Consider the following 20,943-nt stretch of genomic DNA (forward strand, 5'->3'; position numbering starts at 1 on the left):
GGGTCTAACTGATGGTGTGAGTCTTAATGGTGGTCTTACTGGTGGTGTGGGTCTTACTGATGGCTTCACTGGTGGTGTAGGTCTAATTGATGGTGTGGGTCTTACTGGTGGTGTGGGTCTTACTGATGGTGTGGGTCTTAATGGTGGTCTTACTGGTGGTGTGGGTCTAACTGATGGTGTGGGTCTTAATGGTGGTCTTACTGGTGGTGTGGGTCTAACTGATGGTGTGGGTCTAACTGATGGTGTGGGTCTAATTGATGGTGTGGGTCTTAATGGTGGTCTTACTGGTGGTGTGGGTCTTAATGGTGGTCTTACTGGTGATGTGGGTCTAACTGATGGTGTGGGTCTAATTGATGGTGTGGGTCTTAATGGTGGTCTCACTGGTGGTGTGGGTCTAACTGATGGTCTCACTGGTGGTGTGGGTCTCACTTGTGTTGTGGGTCTTAATGGTGGTCTTACTGGTGGTGTGGGTCTAACTGATGGTGTGGGTCTTAATGGTGGTCTCACTGGTGGTGTGGGTCTAACTAATGGTCTCACTGGTGGTGTGGGTCTCACTTGCGTTGTGGGTCTTACTGATGGTCTCACTGGGGGTGTGGGTCTAATTGATGGTGTGAGTCTTACTGGTGCTGTGGATCTTTAGTGGAAGTGTTTGGAACTTTTCTTTGAAGCTACAAATTCTGACAAACCAACATGATGAATGTTTCCACTAGAATTGAAAAAGCACTTCACAGCTCAGTGAAACCATGATGGAAGCAGACATTGAGACACACTGCCACCGAATGAAGGTGGAGGCTGACGGAGAGTCGTGGTGTTTCTCCGTTTCTTTGTGCTGAAAAAACAAGCTCAGCCCTAGCTCAGATTCACTAGCTCAGGTCCTGATCTTTCTGATGGTGTTGGCCTTATTGATGGTGTGGGTGTAACTGAAGGTGTGGGGTCTAGGTGTGGGTCCTGATGGAGGCGTGCAGGACTGTGGGCTTCACTTTGTAAACAAACACTTTTTTTTATGTTGACTTTTGTCAGTATTCACACCTGCCTCTGTCTGACCCCTCCCCCACAGCTGTGGATTGGATAAAAGTGTTTTTACTGTCAAACTGAAGAGGAAACTCAGAGTGTTGTCCTCACCTCATATTCCTCCTTGAAACCATAGCCCTCAGCACATTTCATCTGGGTGATGTGCTGCAGCAGGTCGGCCACTCGGATGGCCGGGTGCAGCTGTCCTGTCTGATACGGCAGCGCCTCCCTTTCAGAGTCCCGCTGCTTGTAGTGGGACTGGACCAGGCTACTGGTTTCACTGGTCATAGTGTGGCTGTCATCTGGAGGGAGGATAGAAGGAGAGGTGGGAGAGGGTGGACAGATCAGATTTAGGCTGCACAGACACATTTAAAAATATGAAGCTGGGATGGACCAGACCGACCCAGGCAGAACCAGGACATTAGCTCCAGTTCTAATGTTTCTTATTATGGAACTTGATAAATTTCACTTTCAGTTCTGTATCGGTTACATTTGAATTGTTCTGATTAAAGCTTAGCTTAATTTTGGACAGACTTTGTATGTTCACTTAAATACCTTTAAAAAATCTTCTAAATTCCTTCAAAGGTCAGCGATCACATTTACAGATCTGCTATTGAATCTGCTCATTAAATCCATCAATGCTACAGAGTGGCATATAAAGTTTAAATGAACCAGAAGGATTAAAGTTCCTGCTCACAAGCTGACATCGAGCTGAACAGGAGAAGATATGAGGCGAAGATAAGAGTGACTCTTCTGTACCACAGGGAAATGGACATCACAGTATCTGCAGCAAAAATGTGAACTGTTGATCTGACAGTTGAGAGAAGCAGCCTGGCTTCCACTGATCCAAGTTCAGAACTTTCTTAGCATATGAGGTAGGTAATCCTAAAATGCTGATAGATTTTTAAAACTTGTAGTGAAGCAGAAACTGCAGACTTCCTTTCACAGTCACGCTGTCTCTGTGTTTTTCATCAGTAACTTTATCGTCAGCAGGCAAACCAATGGGATTCTGTGTTTACAGCCAATCAATCGCAGCGTCCTGACCTCATGAAGCACAGACCGCTTTAATTTGTTTGGTCAAACCTTCTAACCTTCAGCTGCTGCTCTAACAAGTCTCAGTGAAAACTTGGACTTACAGAACACATCCAGCCACTGAAACCTGGACTCTGTGTATTATCAGTGGAAAGACTGGTTCTGTTAGATCATGTATTGGTATGAGTTGGTTACTTACTGGTTTTAGTTTTTCTTTACTGGATTAAATAGAAGCAACATTGAACAGAAGGACTGTTTTCACTTTTCGTGTTGGTCCATTTTTTCCCTGAATGTTAGAAACGGTGAAGATGTTTTCCTTGTTGTTCTTTCAGCCTCATGTACTAAACACAGCAGAAACATCTTAACCAGCCACCAGGACTGTTAGAAGACTACAGGGTGAAGCCATGATGTAACACAAACAACCTCAGATTACAAAACTGCTCAGGTGTTGGTTAATAATAATAATAATAATAACGTATACTTTATTGATCCCTGTGTGGAAAGTCCTCTCTGCATTTAACCCATTCACTCATTGAAGCAGTGGGCAGCCACCAATCTAATGCCCGGGTTAAACAGTAAAAGAGTGAACTTGGTGCTTCAATTTCATCAAGCCTGAATTTGACGGACGGCCTGAAAGAGTGAAGTCATACAAAGTCTGTCCAGAGTCTGTACTTTCCTTCAGTATGCCACTGATCTGTCCAAGGAGCCAGCAGCAACACTAATGAATGACACACACAGATCACATGACATCAGATCACATGACTAGAGAGAGGATGGTGATTGTTGCTGGTTTCTTTTCACACTGCTGCCATGTCAAGTTCTTCAATAGTTCATTGCAGTTAATTGTAATATCAAGTACTGTTCTGGATCCAGTACATCATGGTCTGAGTACTGGTTCAGATCCAGTACAGCATGGTCTGAGTACTGGTCTAGAGGTGGTCCAGGTTCTTGGAGCTGCGGTGTGAAAAGAGGAAAGTTCAGAGTCCTGGAAATGAACAAACCTTTTTGGTAAACTGGTTTCTAATCAGAAACGTCCAGGACTCTGATGTGAACATTTCAGCAAAGACTTGGCTGACATACCTTCCACTATACTCTCTAACTCTGTTTTTATTGGCTAGTCTGGGGGCTGACTGACCAATCAGGAACTCTCTGTCATTTAAAGCCCAATCAGGTATGGTGAGGCCGAGAAGATGGGTGATGTAATGGAGGTGGCGAGTTGTGACTGAATGGACAAAACAACCACTATGACAAAAAAGGGAACCAATCAGATAAAGAGATGCAGAGCTAGAAGCTGATTGATTCAAGGTTACATGGTGGGAGGAGCTGGGGGTTGTAGCGTCACAATCTCACAGACGGTAAAAAAATGCATCATTGCCACGCTAACTGATGATGTCACAGCGGTGGTGGGTGTGGCTCCATGCTCAGTGGTGACAGACACCCCTCCCCAACATGAGCCCACCCTTTAGCCCCAAATTTAACCACTTACCATTAATGGGCACTTTACAAAGAGAAAGATGGAAAAGAAGAAGAAGACAGAGGAGACAGAGTTTAGGCAACAAATTTAGCTTTAGCCTGTTCTTAAGCTAACCTTCTGCTAACAAACAGCCAGCATGAATCAAACAAACAGCTAGAAGTAGTTCTATTTGCATTGGTAGCAGCTAGCATTTAGGGTAACCTAGCTACCCTTGCTAACTGTACCCTGAGTGCAGGAGTGGTAGCCTTGGCTAACGTCAGCATCCCTTGCCTGAAGACCGATTAGCTAGCCTGAGGAGAGAGGAGAAAAGGGGAATTTATGAAACAGTGCTTACTAATAGCCTTCTATTCTGTGGACGCTTAGCTGAATCAAGTGCAGAAGTTTCACTGAAACTTGGAGCCGGGTCCACTGTTCCCCATGTAGATGTTCCTGTCCCTAACACTGCGTTTGGGTAGAACGTCACCTGTTTCTAGTCAAAATCCTTTAGAGATACTATCGATTTAATTTGACCACAGCCCTAATCACTGCTCAAGGACAGAAAGACTCTCTGACAGGTTCCCACAACATGTCCCAAACAGAGCTGGAGAATATGTGTTCCATGTGTTCTTTAACTACCAGATACACCTGGGAAAGTGTTTACAGTAAAACAGCCACCGTTTGTTTCCCAAGAGCCAAGCAAATCTCAGGTTAAATCTGAGGAAGAATAAAGTATACAAGGTCTGTGAGCCGAGCTCGGCTGCTTTCATTTCTGTGATCTGAAATAATGACGTGCCTACAACATGCGTATCAATATTTTCAGACTAAAAACACCGAAGAGCTGAAGAAGCGAAAGTCCTCAAAGATATGGATCGTCCACAGAAAACGTGTGCTCATGAGGTGTGGTAATTGCATTTGTGTTTAGTTATTCTTGATAGCATGAGTGATTATCAATGATATAACTGAGACTGAATAAATCTGTCACTTGCCACGCCTCTAATATTTTAAATAACTGATAAAAATGAAGCCAAGGATTAGGATTCTTCTCAGCTGCAGCCAGACTCTGGGTAAATGTTCACATCACATATAATAATATATTAATAAGTAATCAGTTTATTAATATAAACTTTTGGTTTTCCTCCCCCCAGTCCACGTGGCGTGTTGTGCCCATGCAGAGGTTGGAAGTCACAGACAGACGTGACGTCAACACAACACGCAGGAATGTTGTGGATGCGGGGATGGAGTGAAGCCCACCATCAAGTTTCAAAAACAACAAAACCAAAACAGATAAATGCACAAATTTAATCCATTATGAAAGGAAAATAATAATAAAATAAATGTTAATTTAATATAAAGGCAAATAAAAATTCTATTTTAATCAATTAAACTAAAAAACATACAAATTGACAGAAAGAAGAGTATAAATGAGAACGTTATGATCTGAAACAAAATTGTACTTGTAAAAGATGAAGGAACAAGATAACAAAAACAAGATTCCAAAAGGAGGAAAGAACCAAAAGCAGCCGAACGAGAAGCAAGCAGGGATGGATGGAAGTCAGAATATCTGTCCTTCTGTCTCTCGTCTCCTCTCACCTGTCTCTCTATTCTAGGCCTCAGCTCTGTCCACTTCCTACCATCTGACTGCCCCTTTCCTGTCTGTCTACCTGTGCACATCTGGCCTATTGAAGAAACAGAGGAAAGGTGTCTCACCCAGAATGGCTGTCGGTACGAAGGGATCTGCCATCAGGACACAGCAGCATACAGACAGATGGACAGACAGGACAAAAGAAGAAGAGAAAAGAAGAAGAAGACCAGTCAGCTCGCTACATGTCTGCAGGCAAAACATCGGCTCAATTTTGGCTAACTGATGTGCGAACACCAGCTGTCAGGTGAATATTAGGCTCGTGGTAGATGAATGTTGGTTGAGAGTATAGTTAATGTTGACTAAATGGTTGAAATGCATCAGCTGGATGTTGGCTGACTGCTGGATGAATGTTAACTATTTAAATGGCAGCTAAATGTCTGGTGAGTACTGGGCTTCAGGTGAATGAGCCACAAGGTTCGAAGCCTAAGTTTGAAGCCTAATCTTAAAAGTAGAGATAGTGTCTGTCTCCTGAATCCAAACTGGAAGCTGGTTCCACAGAAGAGGGGCCTGAAAACTGAAGGCTCTGCCTCCCATTCTACTTTTAAATACTCTAGGAACAACAAGTAGGCCTGCAGAGCGAGAGCGAAGTGCTCTAATAGGGTGATATGGTACTACAAGGTCATTAAGATAAGATGGGGCCTGATTATTTAAGACCTTGTATGTGAGGAGCAGGATTTTGAATTCTGGATTTAACAGGAAGCCAAAACAGGAGAAATCTGCTCTCTCTTTCTAGTCCCTGTCAGGACTCTTGCTGCAGCATTTTGGATTAACTGAAGGTTTTTCAGGGAGCTTTTAGGACTTCCTGATAATAATGAATTACAGTCGTCCAGCCTGGAAGTAATAAATGCGTGAACTAGTTTTTCAGCATCACTCTGAGACAGGATATTTCTAATTTTAGAGATGTTGTTTGGTATGCACATTGAAGGACATATCCTGAATGGAATTAATAAAGATAGATTGATCTAATTTAAAGTGGAAATGCTAGATTGAAGCTAGATTGAAGAAATATGTAAATTTCTACCTTATCATGGTGGAGGGGGTTTGTGTGTCCCAGGGATCCTGTGGGCTATGTTGCTGGGGGGCTTTTGCCCACTGGTAGAGTCTACCATGGCACAGACAAAGAGCCATTCAGAAGACTCTTGCGTGTTACCAGGGCCCCGCCTGGAGGCAGACCTGGAGAGTCTGCCCAAGACACAGTGCCTGGTGGCCAGCCCTTAGCTCATGGGCCCTCGCTGGGCACAGCCCCGAGGGGGGAGATGGGCCCATCCCCCTTTAGGCCCACCACGCATAGGAGGGGTTGTAGGGGTTGGGTGCAGTATGTACTTGGTGCTGGCCAAGCGGCCTAGCCAGACCAATCAATGCTCCTGAGGATGGCAACTGGGACGTGGAACATCACCTCTCTGGTGGGAAAGGACCTGAGCTAGTGAATGAGATTGAGATGCACCAGCTAGATATAGTCCAGCTCACCTCAACGCAGGCTGATGATCGATTGTGTAATCATATCATCAGATCTACGACCACATGTCCTGGACACTCGAGCGAAGAGAGAGGCTGAGATGTAGGGCTTTGCGATATGACGAAATATATCAGATGATGAAATTAAAATCGTTTTATATTATAATCGTATATAATCGTTTGTTTCGTGGTGTCGCAAAATCCACTTTGGTGGATGCAGGCAGAGAAAATCCCAGCATGGTCAGTGAAGACGAGGCAGAACCAGTTTGCTCAAACAGAAGGAGCAGTCCAAACAAATGGAGGACCTTAAAGGAGTGGTCACCTCTGTTGCATGGACATGGTTTGGTTATGAACAGTCTGACTGACATGGACCAGAAAACTGTACTATGCAAATGATGGCACTAACGAGGCCCCACTACAGACTCGAACACGGCAAACCTCTCTTTCAAGAATGACATGACAGAGTGTGGAGAGAGTTCACGGTGGTCCAAATAAACCTTAGACTCAAACGTCAGAACAGGCTTTTCCCCGCAGCACGTGTAACATATGTGTTAAATACTTGTGAATTTCACCCAAAACACATTTTTTTTTGGATTAAATATGTCATTTTTGCATCTCAATCTCCTACCTGTGTGATCTGAGTCTGTGTGCGTTCGTGTGTGCACGGTGCGTGGTGACGTAGGCGCGTGCATGTGTGTCCCGGTCACAGCTCCTTTCAGCATGGCCGGAGGTAAGTCACTGCCACGTTGCTCTCAGCTAATTAAAGTTTGTTCAGATCCCAAGCTGCAATGTGAATACAGCCGAACCGCCGCGTTTTTGTTTGTCATTAAGAGACTCATTCGGGATAAGTTTTGTGGAGGGCGGAGTTCACTAATATACACTTATAATGAGTTTTAGCCGAGAACGCAGCTAAAATGCTAGCATGCTAAGTTAGCCTGATCGCTAGCGGCTTGAGAGGGTATTCGTGGAAGTCTTTTTTTTAACAGCATGCACTCTTTTTTTCCTTCGTCAGGGGAGGTGTACTGGCAGGCGCGTGACACACACAGAACAGACACTTACAGTGGGGCAAAAAAGTATTTAGTCAGCCACCGATTGTGCAAGTTCCCCCACCTAAAATGATGACAGAGGTCAGTAATTTGCACCAGAGGTACACTTCAACTGTGAGAGACAGAATGTGAAAAAGAATCCATGAATCCACATGGTAGGATTTGTAAAGAATTTATTGGTAAATCAGGGTGGAAAATAAGTATTTGGTCAATAACAAAAATACAACTCAATACTTTGTAACATAACCTTTGTTGGCAATAACAGAGGTCAAACGTTTACTATAGGTCTTTACCAGGTTTGCACACACAGTAGCTGGTATTTTGGCCCATTCCTCCATGCAGATCTTCTCGAGAGCAGTGATGTTTTGGGGCTGTCGCCGAGCAACACGGACTTTCAACTCCCGCCACAGATTTTCTATGGGGTTGAGGTCTGGAGACTGGCTAGGCCACTCCAGGACTTTCAAATGCTTCTTACGGAGCCACTCCTTTGTTGCCCGGGCGGTGTGTTTTGGATCATTGTCATGTTGGAAGACCCAGCCTCGTTTCATCTTCAAAGTTCTCACTGATGGAAGGAGGTTTTGGCTCAAAATCTCACGATACATGGCCCCATTCATTCTGTCCTTAACACGGATCAGTCGTCCTGTCCCCTTGGCAGAAAAACAGCCCCATAGCATGATGTTTCCACCCCCATGCTTCACAGTAGGTATGGTGTTCTTGGGATGCAACTCAGTATTCTTCTTCCTCCAAACACGACGAGTTGAGTTTATACCAAAAAGTTCTACTTTGGTTTCATCTGACCACATGACATTCTCCCAATCCTCTGCTGTATCATCCATGTGCTCTCTGGCAAACTTCAGACGGGCCTGGACATGCACTGGCTTCAGCAGCGGAACACGTCTGGCACTGCGGGATTTGATTCCCTGCCGTTGTAGTGTGTTACTGATGGTGACCTTTGTTACTTTGGTCCCAGCTCTCTGCAGGTCATTCACCAGGTCCCCCCGTGTGGTTCTGGGATCTTTGCTCACCGTTCTCATGATCATTTTGAACCCACGGGATGAGATCTTGCGTGGAGCCCCAGATCGAGGGAGATTATCAGTGGTCTTGTATGTCTTCCATTTTCTGATGATTGCTCCCACAGTTGATTTTTTCACACCAAGCTGCTTGCCTATTGTAGATTCACTCTTCCCAGTCTGGTGCAGGTCTACAATACTTTTCCTGGTGTCCTTCGAAAGCTCTTTGGTCTTGGCCATGGCGGAGTTTGGAGTCTGACTGTTTGAGGCTGTGGACAGGTGTCTTTTATACAGATGATGAGTTCAAACAGGTGCCATTCATACAGGTAACGAGTGGGGGACAGAAAAGCTTCTTACAGAAGACGTTACAGGTCTGTGAGAGCCAGAGATTTTCCTTGTTTGAGGTGACCAAATACTTATTTTCCACCCTAATTTACGAATAAATTCTTTACAAATCCTACCATGTGGATTCATGGATTTTTTTTTTCACATTCTGTCTCTCACAGTTGAAGTGTACCTCTGGTGCAAATTAATGACCTCTGTCATCATTTTAAGTGGGGGAACTTGCACAATCGGTGGCTGACTAAATACTTTTTTGCCCCACTGTATTTCTGTGTTGCAGGTACGGAGATGTTCTTATGTTTTGGAGATGCAGTCTTTCATTCATTGTTTTTATAAGTACAGTGTTGTACTGCCTGTTAGATGGCGGTTATTAATATAATTGTACTGAAGTATAATGTTTGAACTATAAGCACTAGAATATCGGGTCCTGGTGATTGAATTGTATTTATCTGACTGTTTATTTGTTTTTGAATTATTTTGTTTATTGTTCTTATAAATTGTTTTTGATGATTTTTCAGTGACATATTATTTATTTTGTGCTTTTTGTTTTTGAGAGCTTAAGTTAATGTTTTAAAACAATTTGTTGTATTTGATTTATTATATTATTGTAGTTTTAATGAAGCTGCAGACCACAGCTCCTTTCAGCATGGCCGGAGGAGAGGTGTACTGGCAGTCGCGTGACACACACAGATCAGACACATATTTCTGTGTTGCAGATGTGCAGTAAAGAGCCAAAGACCCAGTATTGTCTCCTGCCTCTTACTTTCACGCCAGAACACAACGCAATGACGGGCGTAACACATGAACGGGTTACACACGCCCTGTAATAAATACTCACAAGGAAAATGGCAGCAACTTACAACTTGGTGGTAAGTTGGATAAGGTGGGAAGGGACGACGGTGGATAGACCTGTAAATACCTCAGAGTACACACTAACTGGACTGGGTTAAAAACACCAGTGCACGCTAAAGGAAGGGCCAGACTCTGTTTTCAGAGGCAGTTGAGGTCTGCAACATCTACCGGACAATGCTCAGGATTTTCTGTGAGGGTGCTGTGGTCAGTGTTGTCCTCTACAGTGTTGCATGCTGGGGCAGCAGGTTGAGGGTCACATGTTCAGTGAGAGACTGAGATGACCCATAATGCACCACTGAACGACACAGGAAATGATTCCTTCCTGTGGATATCTTTGTACAACTCCTAACTACTTTGTACAACTCCTAACTACTGTAGTGTGTACTGTGCAATAGTTACACACCCATAATATCTGCAGGGGGGGATGACACTCTTCAGCCTCCCGGGGAAAGAATAAATATGTGGTTTACTCTTTAGCCTATCAAGGGTATTTAAGGGTGTGTGCCCACAGTCTACATGCATTTTGTGGACTTGGAGAAGTCCTCTGAGTATGCTTTGTGAGGCACTTCGGAGTATGGGGTGTCTGGCCCACTGCAATGAGCTATTTGGTCCTTATACAAGAAAGAGCTTGGTCCACATTGTCAGCTCGGTCATCGATTTTTTTTGACAAAATATCCGGGTGTAGCCAAACTACTTCTACTCGGGTGGAGTCAGAATCTCGTCACTGCTTTTTGCAGATGATGGGGGCTCTGTTGTCTTCATCAGGTGGTGGCCTCCAGCTCACACTGAAAATCAGCACCTCCAAGTCTGAGGCCATGGTCCTCAGCTGGAAAAGGGTGGAGTGCCTGCTCCGGGTCAGGGAGGAGGAGTTTAAGTATCTCAGGTTCTTGTTCACGAGTGAGGGGAGCGGGAGGACTGAGCTGTACCAGTCCATCATGGTAAAGAGAGAGCTAAGCTTAAAAGCCGAGTGTTTCTGGTGGATCTACGTTCCAACCCTTACCAATGGTAACAAGCTTTGGGTAGTGACTGAAAGAATGAGGTCGCTAATGCAAGTGGAAATGATCTTTCTCCAGAGGTTGGCTGGCCTTTCCCTTAGAGATAGAGATGGGCTCAGCCATCCAGGAGGAGCTCAGAGTAGAGCCACTACTCTAGATTTAAAGGAGCCAGTTAAGGTGGTTCGGGCATCTGACTAGGATGCCTCCTCGGCGCCTCCTGGTGTTCTGGATTTTTGCTACCGAGAAAAGGCCCCGGGGCAGACCCAGGCTACTCTGGAGAGATTGCGTCTCTTGGCTGGCTTCTGTGTTCCCCAGATAAGGAGGTGGCTGGGGAGAGCGAGGTCTGGCCTTATCTTCTTTGGCTGCTGGCCCTGAGACCCAGCCTCGGATAAACTTTTCAGAACATGTTTAGCTTACGAGTTATGTGCTTATCAGATAAAATTGAATTGAATTATCTGAGGTATACTAGGGAGTGAAGTTTTCTTTTTCATAGGAGCTACAGTATCCAGAGTTGTACCCAATGAGGCCATAACACTATTAACAAGATGAGTCACATCTGTAGGAGTAGCGTTAGGTAGCTGTTCTGCAGTGTGTTGGCACAAGGCTTTGAAGAAGGTAAGAGTGGAGGAACTGCATCATTTAATTTAGTTACATTGAGCTGAGAAAGACATCTACTGTAATGAATCCCCACTATTGTAATGAATTATTGTCAATCTAAATGTTAGTGTTGTTGGCTGGATGTCTGGGGAATGCTAATATTAGCACACAGGGACTGATCGTCGTCCAAATGCCTCTGAGAATCTGTGTGGCATTTTTGTGTACAGGTGTAAGGAGAGGAACCAGCAGGTTGAGGTAGGGCTGCTCGATTATGGCAAAAATGATAATCACAATTATTTTCACTGAAATTGAGATCTCGATTATTTGACGATATTTATTTAACCCTTTAAGACCTACCATAGAACCAAGTCCGCCAGAGCTTATATTATTTTTTTTACATGTTGTAGTGCCATTTGTGGGAGCATTTCAAGTTGCTATACATCAATACAACTGTTATAGCCCATATTTTAATAATATGTATGCATTAAGTCCATAGTAACTACATTCATTGCAAAAAAGTGCAATAAACTACAAAAAAATTGAAAATCGTTTTTGGTTTTTTTTTTAACATATATTTCTACTTGGGGAAATTTAAGAGGCTTATCCCTCAAAACTTCAAATACAAAAAAGTTGCAAAAAATAGTTTACAACAACAGGGAATTTATTTTGAGTGTCTTCATAGTTTTATTTTGGAGATACAGCAATTTTTATATACACTGCAGGAAAAACGAAAAAACAATCCTATGATGCAAATTTGCAAAGAAAACAGCAGGTGCATCAAAATAAACTATTTCCAGCAGTGCATTTCGAGTTCTAAGCATCCCAGCAACTATTCAGAAAAGTATAGAGTCAAACATGACTTATAAAAACACCAGTACAGGCTTTTAAGGCCTACAAGTAAAAAACTACATTTTCCACGAAAATGACATCACTTCCGGTTTCGGACAGGAACTGGCGGACATGCTATAGTTCGAGTTGACTCTTTTTCAATGTGGGAAGTGTTACGAACAGCTGATCGGATCGGCAAAGCGTGTTTCTGGAATATTATGTTTTTGTTCCTGCAAGCGCTTTTTATGCAATTTTTGCAAAGCTATATGTGGAAGGAAACCGTGACCTAGGACAAGCTGATGACATAAGATGTAAGTACAACTCCTCTGGTTTCATATGCAAAACAAATTATTGCGCTAGCTTACATGGTTCCGGTTCTACAGGGATTTAAAGCGTTAACAATAACAATGTATTGAATACTGACTTTAAAAAATAATATAAAATAGTGTGCAAATACTGAACAGTGCAAATGTTTGCAATATAAAATATAAATGAAAAATGTAAACATCTATGTTTAGTGAACTTTGCAGTGTTGCTCTGTGGTGCAGCTATGACACCGTAGCAAAGTTTACACACTATGTCTACTTGATCCACGTCTGACTCCGCGAATCCATGTTTCCACACCACTGAAGTTTTTTTTTTACCTCTCTTTTCAACCAACGGCAGTCACTCTCCTCTCCAAATAACTTCTGCTTAGCTTTCCGAGCTTCCCTTGGGTCCTCTTAATTGTTGTGATGTGTGTTCAAAATGCAAAGAGGTGCGCTTGATTTGCCACACGGAGCAGCACGAGAGTAAAGCACGAGGGAGGGGCTAATAATCGGCTCAGTCATTTTTAATGATCGTTGAAAGCCCAGATCGTAATCGTGATTAAAATTCAATTAATTGAGCAGCCCTAGGTGGAGGCTCATGCAGATGAAGCAGTGTAAAAACAGCCGACAGTGGAAGACGTGTCTCTGAGACTCATCAAAGAACTGTTGCTGGTGTGCAGTAAGTGCCTGCAGTGACTGTTTGCTTGTTCAGCATCGATCTTCATGCATCTGGTGGACACTGGTCCCTGCTGCACATCTGAGACAGTCTGAGACAGTCTGCCTCCTTTTACAAATGAAAACATTGACAGCAGTTTTTATGTCAACAGGAGGCATCTCAGTGTTTTTACCTGGGTAGTAGGAGTTTGCTACGGAGGTGCTGATGGTGTTTGTCTTCAGGGTGAAGGAGGACGGAGATGAAACAGCTGCATAGAGGAAACAGAAACGCAGCCTTAAAGTTTCCTGCTTCTTCCATTTTACAGTCACTGATTCACCCATCGCCCTGCCTGCAACTTCATAAGGAAAGTCTCAGCGATGGTTAATTATTGCTTCATTTATGTTAGCAGCACACCAGCAGCATGTTAGCAGTACGTTAGCATGGCATTAGCAGCATGCTAGCAGGGCATTAGCAGCATGCTAGCATGGCATTAGCAGCACATTAGCAGGGCATTAGCAGCACGTTAGCAGTATGTTAGCATGGCATTAGCAGCACGTTAGCAGCTGGTTAGCAGTATGTTAGCATCGCATTAGCAGCAGTTTAGCAACAGCTTAGCATTGCATTAGCAGCAGTTTAACAACAGCTTAGCACGGCATTAGCATGTTAGCAGTATGTTAGAAGGGCATTAGGACTGTTTGCAGAGACCAAGCTGTAATCCTCAGTACTCCTTTATGAATTACTTGTACCTGGAGTTTGACCCATGATTTGAAATTGTTGCTCAGCTGTTTAATGAACACTGGGTTTCTATTTTAATAAAAGTCAGAGTTACTAGAGATTTGCAGCACTTCTTTTATAATTTTTTATTGTCACTTGAATCTTTTCTGATTGTATTAGATGATTTCAGTTTCAGACAGTCTTCTGTTTGTGGTCGTAAAGCCACAGACTTTCAGCCGTCTCAGTCTGAGCACACAGATGGACCAAAACCTTCACTGGATCTTTGGTCTGGAAGATTTGAGCAGATCAATAAAGAGCATAACTTTTTATTTCAGTTACACTGATTTGTAGTTTTAGCTTTACTTAATAACCAGAATGATGCTGGAGGAGAGGTCTGTTAGCCTGGTTTGTTGTGAGCAGCTCTTCCCTTGTTGTCGTCTACTGACTGATCCAAAGATGACGTTTGACTGATCTTCTTGTTTTCGGCCGCAGCTACACGCCTGAGACTCTCATGGTTAAATTAAATCAGAGGCTCCTGTAAGCTGACATGGTTTCAGGGCCTGTGGTGTTTGATGTCTGTGCTTAATTTAAATCGTCTCCTACAGGGAGGCGCTCGCAGCTGCACGCCGTGCTCCAGAATAAAGAGGAAGACGGCGAGCAGAGGAGCCTGGGGGGAAGGGTGCCGCCTTGCCCTCTGACGGCCGCTACGCTGCGATAAAACATCGCCTCCTTCAGCTCACGGCAGGAAGGACGAGGAGGCCACCTGCTTGGGTTTGAGCTTGTCTTCTTTCAGGTTGGTCGGCGTCCTAAGCCATGCAGCAAAAACATAGGATTTCACTGTTGCCGTGGAAACCGAGTCAGAACACGAAGTCATGGAATGACCGACCACACCACAGCTCCTCCCTCGACTCACTGCTATCGTTTAGATACGGGATTATCATGAAATATCAGCGAAATGATCTTTCTTTGAAAGAAAACGTCTCGACTCGGGGAGCGTTTGCAGATCAGTCTGCGTCGTCTGTGCAACCTGTGGGTGAGCGACTCTGTCACCGAGTCTTTGTCTCACCCGCTTGTCAGAGATAGGATTAGGGATAGCATTTGTGTGCGTCGCGTGCATGTACTCACTGCGTCCGTTCAGCGTGTGCACATGCGTGTCCACCATGGTGGTGTGCTGGGAGTTGTTCACCATCAGGGTCATTTCCTGTCTGGAGCTCAGAGTTTCCTTCCTCTTCTTCGCCAACTTCCTGCCGACACACAAAAAAGCTGAAGTTTCAATAAAGTTTTCTTCCCTCAAACTCTGATTTTTCTTTTTTTATTATCTATTAAGGTGGTATGAACAAGGTTGTTTTTTGGCACTTAAGGTGATATGAGAGAGATTTTATAGCTGTATTATCTCCATTAAGGTGAGACAGATGGTGTTTGGGTTTAAGGCGGTATGGAGTAACTTACATTCCTGCTGTGTGAACACATTTTTTTTCTTTTAAGGTGGTAAGAGTTTTCTCTGTGAAGCCATGTGTTAAGGCAGCATGAGCAGATGCTTCTCAGTTAAAGTGGAATAAGTGAGAGTTTCCAATGTGCCATTTGTCTTTTAAGGTGGAATGAAGGCTTTGCATTTGTTAGATCAGCAGGCTCTTAAGGTGGTCTGAATGGAGCTCCTTTAATGAGCCGTACCTAAAGTGGAAGCTGTGCTGTAAACCTGTGAGTGATGCTTTTTAAATTTACGAGTCATTGAACGTCGCTTGCTGCTCCATCGTTACTCCTCTCACACTCAGAGCATCACTACTAACCTCTGAGACATTTTTTTGAATATTTGGTCAAATTTAAAAGCTTGTGAGTGACATTTCAGCTCAAAGACCATTCAACTCTTTGATTCTTCTGCAGTTCTTCTGAAAGTGAGACGAGTTTTGTTAGAGGAGCTTAAATGAGAAGCGATGCTGGGGCTTCACTTTGTTCTGTTTGTGTGTGTGTTGTGTAACCACTGCAGAGGAAAAGCATCTTTAAACGACTAAAGCATCCTCGCATCCGTCCATCGTCTGTATTTTCTCTCTTTCTATTCTGAGTCTGAATAAAGAAAATGCATTTGTCCGATTGCACACAGGCACACACACACACACAAGCACACACACACTGAAAAGTCTAACCCTAACCTGAAAAACGCTGCCATGTAAAAATAAAAGTAAAAGCAAGCTTTTAAACTGGAAGGAAGACATCAGTGAATGCTGCTGTGTACGCATCGAGGTTAAGATGGAGGACAGCAAAAGCGCCCCGAGGCAAGGTGCTGCCCTCCTCCCCCTCATGTCTCATTTCTCTTCTTCTTCTGTGGTTCAGGCAGACAGTAAAAACCTGCAGCGTTTCTTCGTCTCTGATTCAGACCTGAACAAACAAACGTCTGCAGCACAAAATCCTGATTTACTGCAGAAAGACGATGAAAAAGCAGCACGTCTGAGAGGGTCTGTGACACGGTCCAATCGCATCAGCCGGCTGCTTTAAACAGGCTGCATGAACGAGGCGAAGGGCATAGCCACAGAGGCCGCGCCCCTAATAATGCAAACTTTAAGCTTTAGTGCAATTTAAGTGAGTTATAAAATACTGATGTTATGAAATGATCTCCATAGAGACCAATCAGTTCATTTATCAGGCTGCAAACATGATTTGAACATGAAGTCTATGGGGACTGACTCACTGATGCCTCTGCTGGGCGTCAGAGGAACTGCAGGCTCTGGAGTTTCAGCGTTAAGAGATCGGCAGCGTTAGGTGCAACTGTAACTGTAATCACATAACATTTTTCAGTAACTGTACTACATTCAGTAAAGACATTAATTACAATCATGTTGTTATGTTCATCACGAGGTGCTGCTGCTATCTGCACTTAAATAAGAAAATAAAACGTCAAACATCAGTTTGTGTGTGGTAAAGCTGAGAGCTGCTGACCCCAGCCCAGCAGCCAGAGCCTGAATGTTAACAGGTACTGTAAAATCACCATGGCAACCACTCTGAAGTGGCATTAAGCTGTTTTTTATCTTTGCTTTCTGTCACCGACTTTGCCCATCCATCCGTATACTGCCTCAAACCGTCTGTCAATCTCAGGCTCCACCCTCCCCTCACTATTGAACAGGGCTGGACTGGGACAAAAAATCAGCCCGGGCATTTGACTAGAGACCGGCCCACCAGGTATTATAGGAAAAACCATAAAGCCTTTGAATGAAAACAAACGTCATTGTGACAGTGATGTACACTGTCTTGTTGGTACATATGTATCAGTCTAATAAACTTAAACCTACACCATCCTCCCTGTTCTGGTATTCTAAACAGTACTTGGCCGAAACCCAAAGACTGCTTGGTCGAGTTAACCTCCTGAACTATCTACAACACATGGTGGAAACCTGAAATTAAGACAGAGAAGACTAGAGGTGAGACATGACCATTACTGAATATTAAAAATAACAGATTTTGTGATATTTTCTAGGGGTGCAACGATACACAAAATTCACGGTTCGGTTCGGTTCAATACTTTGGTGTCACGGTTCGATATTTTTTCGATACAAAAAAAATGTTCATGCCTTTTTAAATTTGTCATTTATTAAAATTATAAATATATATTTTAACTCAAAAGTACAGTTTTTAAATTTAACCCTAACCCTTGTGCGTGTTTTTTATTTTGACAGCGAATACGCACCTGCGGACCACTTATGTGCAGCCCTGGTTATTTAGCTCGTCATATTGCAGCCACAGAAATTATTTTGTCCATGAAACCATAAAGCTGCACTTTCTTTTTGCCTTATAGTCTGATTTGTCATAACTTCTCCGTTTTGTGGTAAGCTTTTCTTTGGCTGTCACTTCTTCACCCTGACCTGTCTTATTTGGCTCAGCAGAACTGAAATGCTTTTACACACGCACTCACATAAGCTCAGCGATTCTCTGCACGATCAACCTCTCACATGTTTAAGCTGCGGGAGATTTCACTTGTCATGTTTGCATAGTAAGCTAATGATTAATAAGACGATATCAGAGGAATTTGTGCGCAAATTATCATCACTCACAGATCAGTGCTGTCGCTCTCTATACACAGTTTGCGCGATTGCAAAGTGAAAGCAAAAAACAAGCGCAAATTCAAACGCGATTTCAATATGTCACATATTGACAGTGGCTCACCGATGCCAATGACATAATTACCCAGCTACATTTCCGAAAGAATGCAAAAGCATTGACATATATTTTTCCTACAATAGCCCGACGGGCAGGGAAGAGATAGATTTTGGTAGCCCGACTAAAAAAATCGCTAGCTCCGGGACGTCGGGCTAGCGATTTTGCGAGCCCTGTATCTGATTGAGGAATCGCTCATCTTTGGAAAAGAGAGTTTATTACAGAGAAATGTCTCTTTCCAAAATAAAAGCTATACTATACGCTTCTTCTGGGCTATATTCTCAGCAGCATATTGTAGCGGGTCAGGGCTGTTCGGGGTTCTGTTTGTACAGTTATGTTTTGTTTATGCTGCCATAGTGACGGGTGACGCCCTCTCGCTGCGACGGTGTGTCCTTCCGGGGTCAGAGGGCGCCCTGTGAGTTGTTGTTGTTGCTGTGCGGTTGCCGCGCTGAGCAGTTAGCTAGCGGCAGTGTTCTTCTGCAGATGTCAATAAACGGCTGTGCTCCCTGGCTAGCTCACGGGAAGCAAGACCAAATGACACCTCCGTCTCCTCCTTGTCTGAGCTCGCCACAATATTAAACATATCAGGTCCCCATAAGGAGAATCCTGTGCTAACGGCTGTCTAAATGACTCGGGTAAAGTTTGTAGCATGCATGCTTGTTGTTTTTGTCTGCTTCCACTTGTCTTTGCACTAGGATGATGTCGGCGTAAATGTGCAGTCATATTCGTTGTGTTCCCACTAGTGCTTTCAGGTTAATCTCGTTGAAATGACCTTAACGCCACAACACGGCAAATCTCCGTTAACGAGCTACCGCCAATCGCCCCGTGCATGGGGCTGGACGGCCAACACGTTAACGAGCTAACTGCGCTAACACACTAGTTCCCAACCATGTAATTGAGCATTGCGTGGCACATCCAACATACTGTTTTACTTTAGTCCATGACTCGCTTACCTTCAGGGTCATACGTCACATGAAAACCAAAATAATTCCAAACGCCAGATCTGAATGAGGGTGGGGGAGGTCCATGTTTCAAGGAGAGCTTAACTTCTGTCTTGCTAGCTTGCCCTGCGCTCTTCCTTCTGACGATGCTGTCTGTGTTGAGCGCTCAGTGGATCTGCGCTCGACTACTCCGCCTAGGCTGCACTGTCGACCCTAGGCAGAGTAGTTGAACGCAGATTTACTGAGCGCTCCACACAGACAGCATCGTCAGAAGGAAAGTTGATAAAATAAATTACAAATGTTGTATTGTTCGATACATATGCGTACCGAACCGAAAGCACTGTATCGAACGGTTCAATATCGATACGAATATCGTTGCACCCCTAATATTTTCATAAACTATTTATTTACCACATTAATAAACAGCACGGGAGGGCAAAATATTTTTTCTAACATGGCAACCTTTTAAAAGTGAAAGGAGACAGAAAGAAAGGTGAGAAAGAATAAAACTTAACTGACTTTTTGATGGCATTTTACACAAAGTACTGGTGCAGTATCTAGAAAATGTGGGAAAATACTGGCATCATGTACAGCACATAGCTACTTCTGAAGAAATTATGTTGGGACCCTGAAAAAAACTTAGTACGTACAATAATGGATTTCTATAAATTTGACATCAGATAAAAACTTTGGTTGTAAGATTCGGATAATTATTTGTTAAAAGCTAGAAATTTTAAATGAGAATAAGAAAGAAAAGTATTTCTTTGTGCCCCCTTTCGCCTGTTAATCCCCTACCTGCCCCCATGACCCGCCCCTGCACAGTTACCAGCTGTCAGCTACTTAGAAAAGGATCCTGGTGTTATTTGTCTCTCAGAAACAGTTCATAACTTCCCTTCAACTCATCCATGTCACCTAAAAGGTAAACCTGTTTCTCCATCACCTGTTCAGCTCTGATGATTCAGTAAGGACATCTCCTGGTTTCATCTTCATGTTTTCCTCTCACCAGATAACCAAACCGACATCATGACCAGCAGCTTTACAGCTGTGGCTCCAACAAACATCAGCTGATACTAGAAAGTAATATTAAATACATTCTAACAACAGCTGATCAAGTTTAAAGCGCTTCTGCTGCTTAACGCGACCTCCGCTAGTTTCCTCTTTCTGGCGCAAAGCAGGAGATAAACATGCAAGAGAGAAAAGCCGATCAGCTGATCATTGATCAGTTTCGTGATTGAAGTAGCAGCAGGAGAGGGAGGGGGAGAATGAGAGAAGAAGAGGCAGCTGACAGCGTAAAGACAGACTAACTCCAGCTTTGTGTCTTTTTTTTTATTGTAGCTGAAGTACGGGACAAATCGCGTTTTCAGCTCAATACGAAACGCGTAATATTAACTCTGAATACCAGAGGATTCCGTTTTTTACGGGGCGGTTGGCAACTCTACTAACTAACCACATGAATAAAGTAAAGTTCACCAGTAACATCATAGCACCCACCCAACTGTATAGAAACTCCGTCATGCTAGCTAGTACACAGTACGAGTTATTGTAACTGACTGTAAAAAGTCAGCACAACGAAAATAAACTCCACCTAAACTTGGTTCATATCTGACCCAGATAGACTGCAGGTCATAACTCATTTTACCTGACAGTCGGACCGGCGGCCGCCTTGGGTCACTCCTCCTCCGCCTCCCCTTTCCCCCATCCACCTGCTGGCCTCCACCACTTGCTAATTTTACCGAATCTGTGAAAGCTCCACCATAGCCACCACCAAACAATTGAGTTATTTTTACAGATGCCAGCATCTGTCCAATCTGCCACCTTTCACTGTTTACACGGTTACGAAAAAAAGACAACAACAACAAAACATTGGCCCATTTAAAACAAAAAATTACCATCAGCAGCATAGCTGGACTAGCAGTCCA

The 20,943-nt window shown here is 43.6% G+C and overlaps 1 protein-coding gene across 3 annotated transcripts in view; it reads right to left on the reverse strand.

Moving 5' to 3' along the window:
- The window catches only part of LOC146702427 (receptor-type tyrosine-protein phosphatase mu-like), a 217,332-nt gene that overhangs the window by 53,585 nt on the left and 142,804 nt on the right, over positions 1–20,943 (reverse strand). For all 3 annotated transcript variants that reach the window (XM_085469039.1, XM_085469038.1, XM_085469040.1), the window contains 4 exons: positions 15,066–15,184; positions 13,420–13,494; positions 5,204–5,230; positions 1,123–1,313 (listed from right to left, as the gene is read on the reverse strand). In XM_085469039.1, the coding sequence (XP_085325165.1) occupies positions 1,123–1,313; positions 5,204–5,230; positions 13,420–13,494; positions 15,066–15,184 (412 nt within the window). The remainder of the gene's footprint in view (positions 1–1,122; positions 1,314–5,203; positions 5,231–13,419; positions 13,495–15,065; positions 15,185–20,943) is intronic.

The sequence above is a fragment of the Copadichromis virginalis genome, linkage group LG9 (assembly GCF_057382275.1).
Source record: "Copadichromis virginalis isolate Kocher_CV1m ecotype Utaka linkage group LG9, C_Virginalis_male_GT1.1, whole genome shotgun sequence".
In the NCBI taxonomy this organism is placed as follows: Eukaryota; Metazoa; Chordata; class Actinopteri; order Cichliformes; family Cichlidae; genus Copadichromis; species Copadichromis virginalis.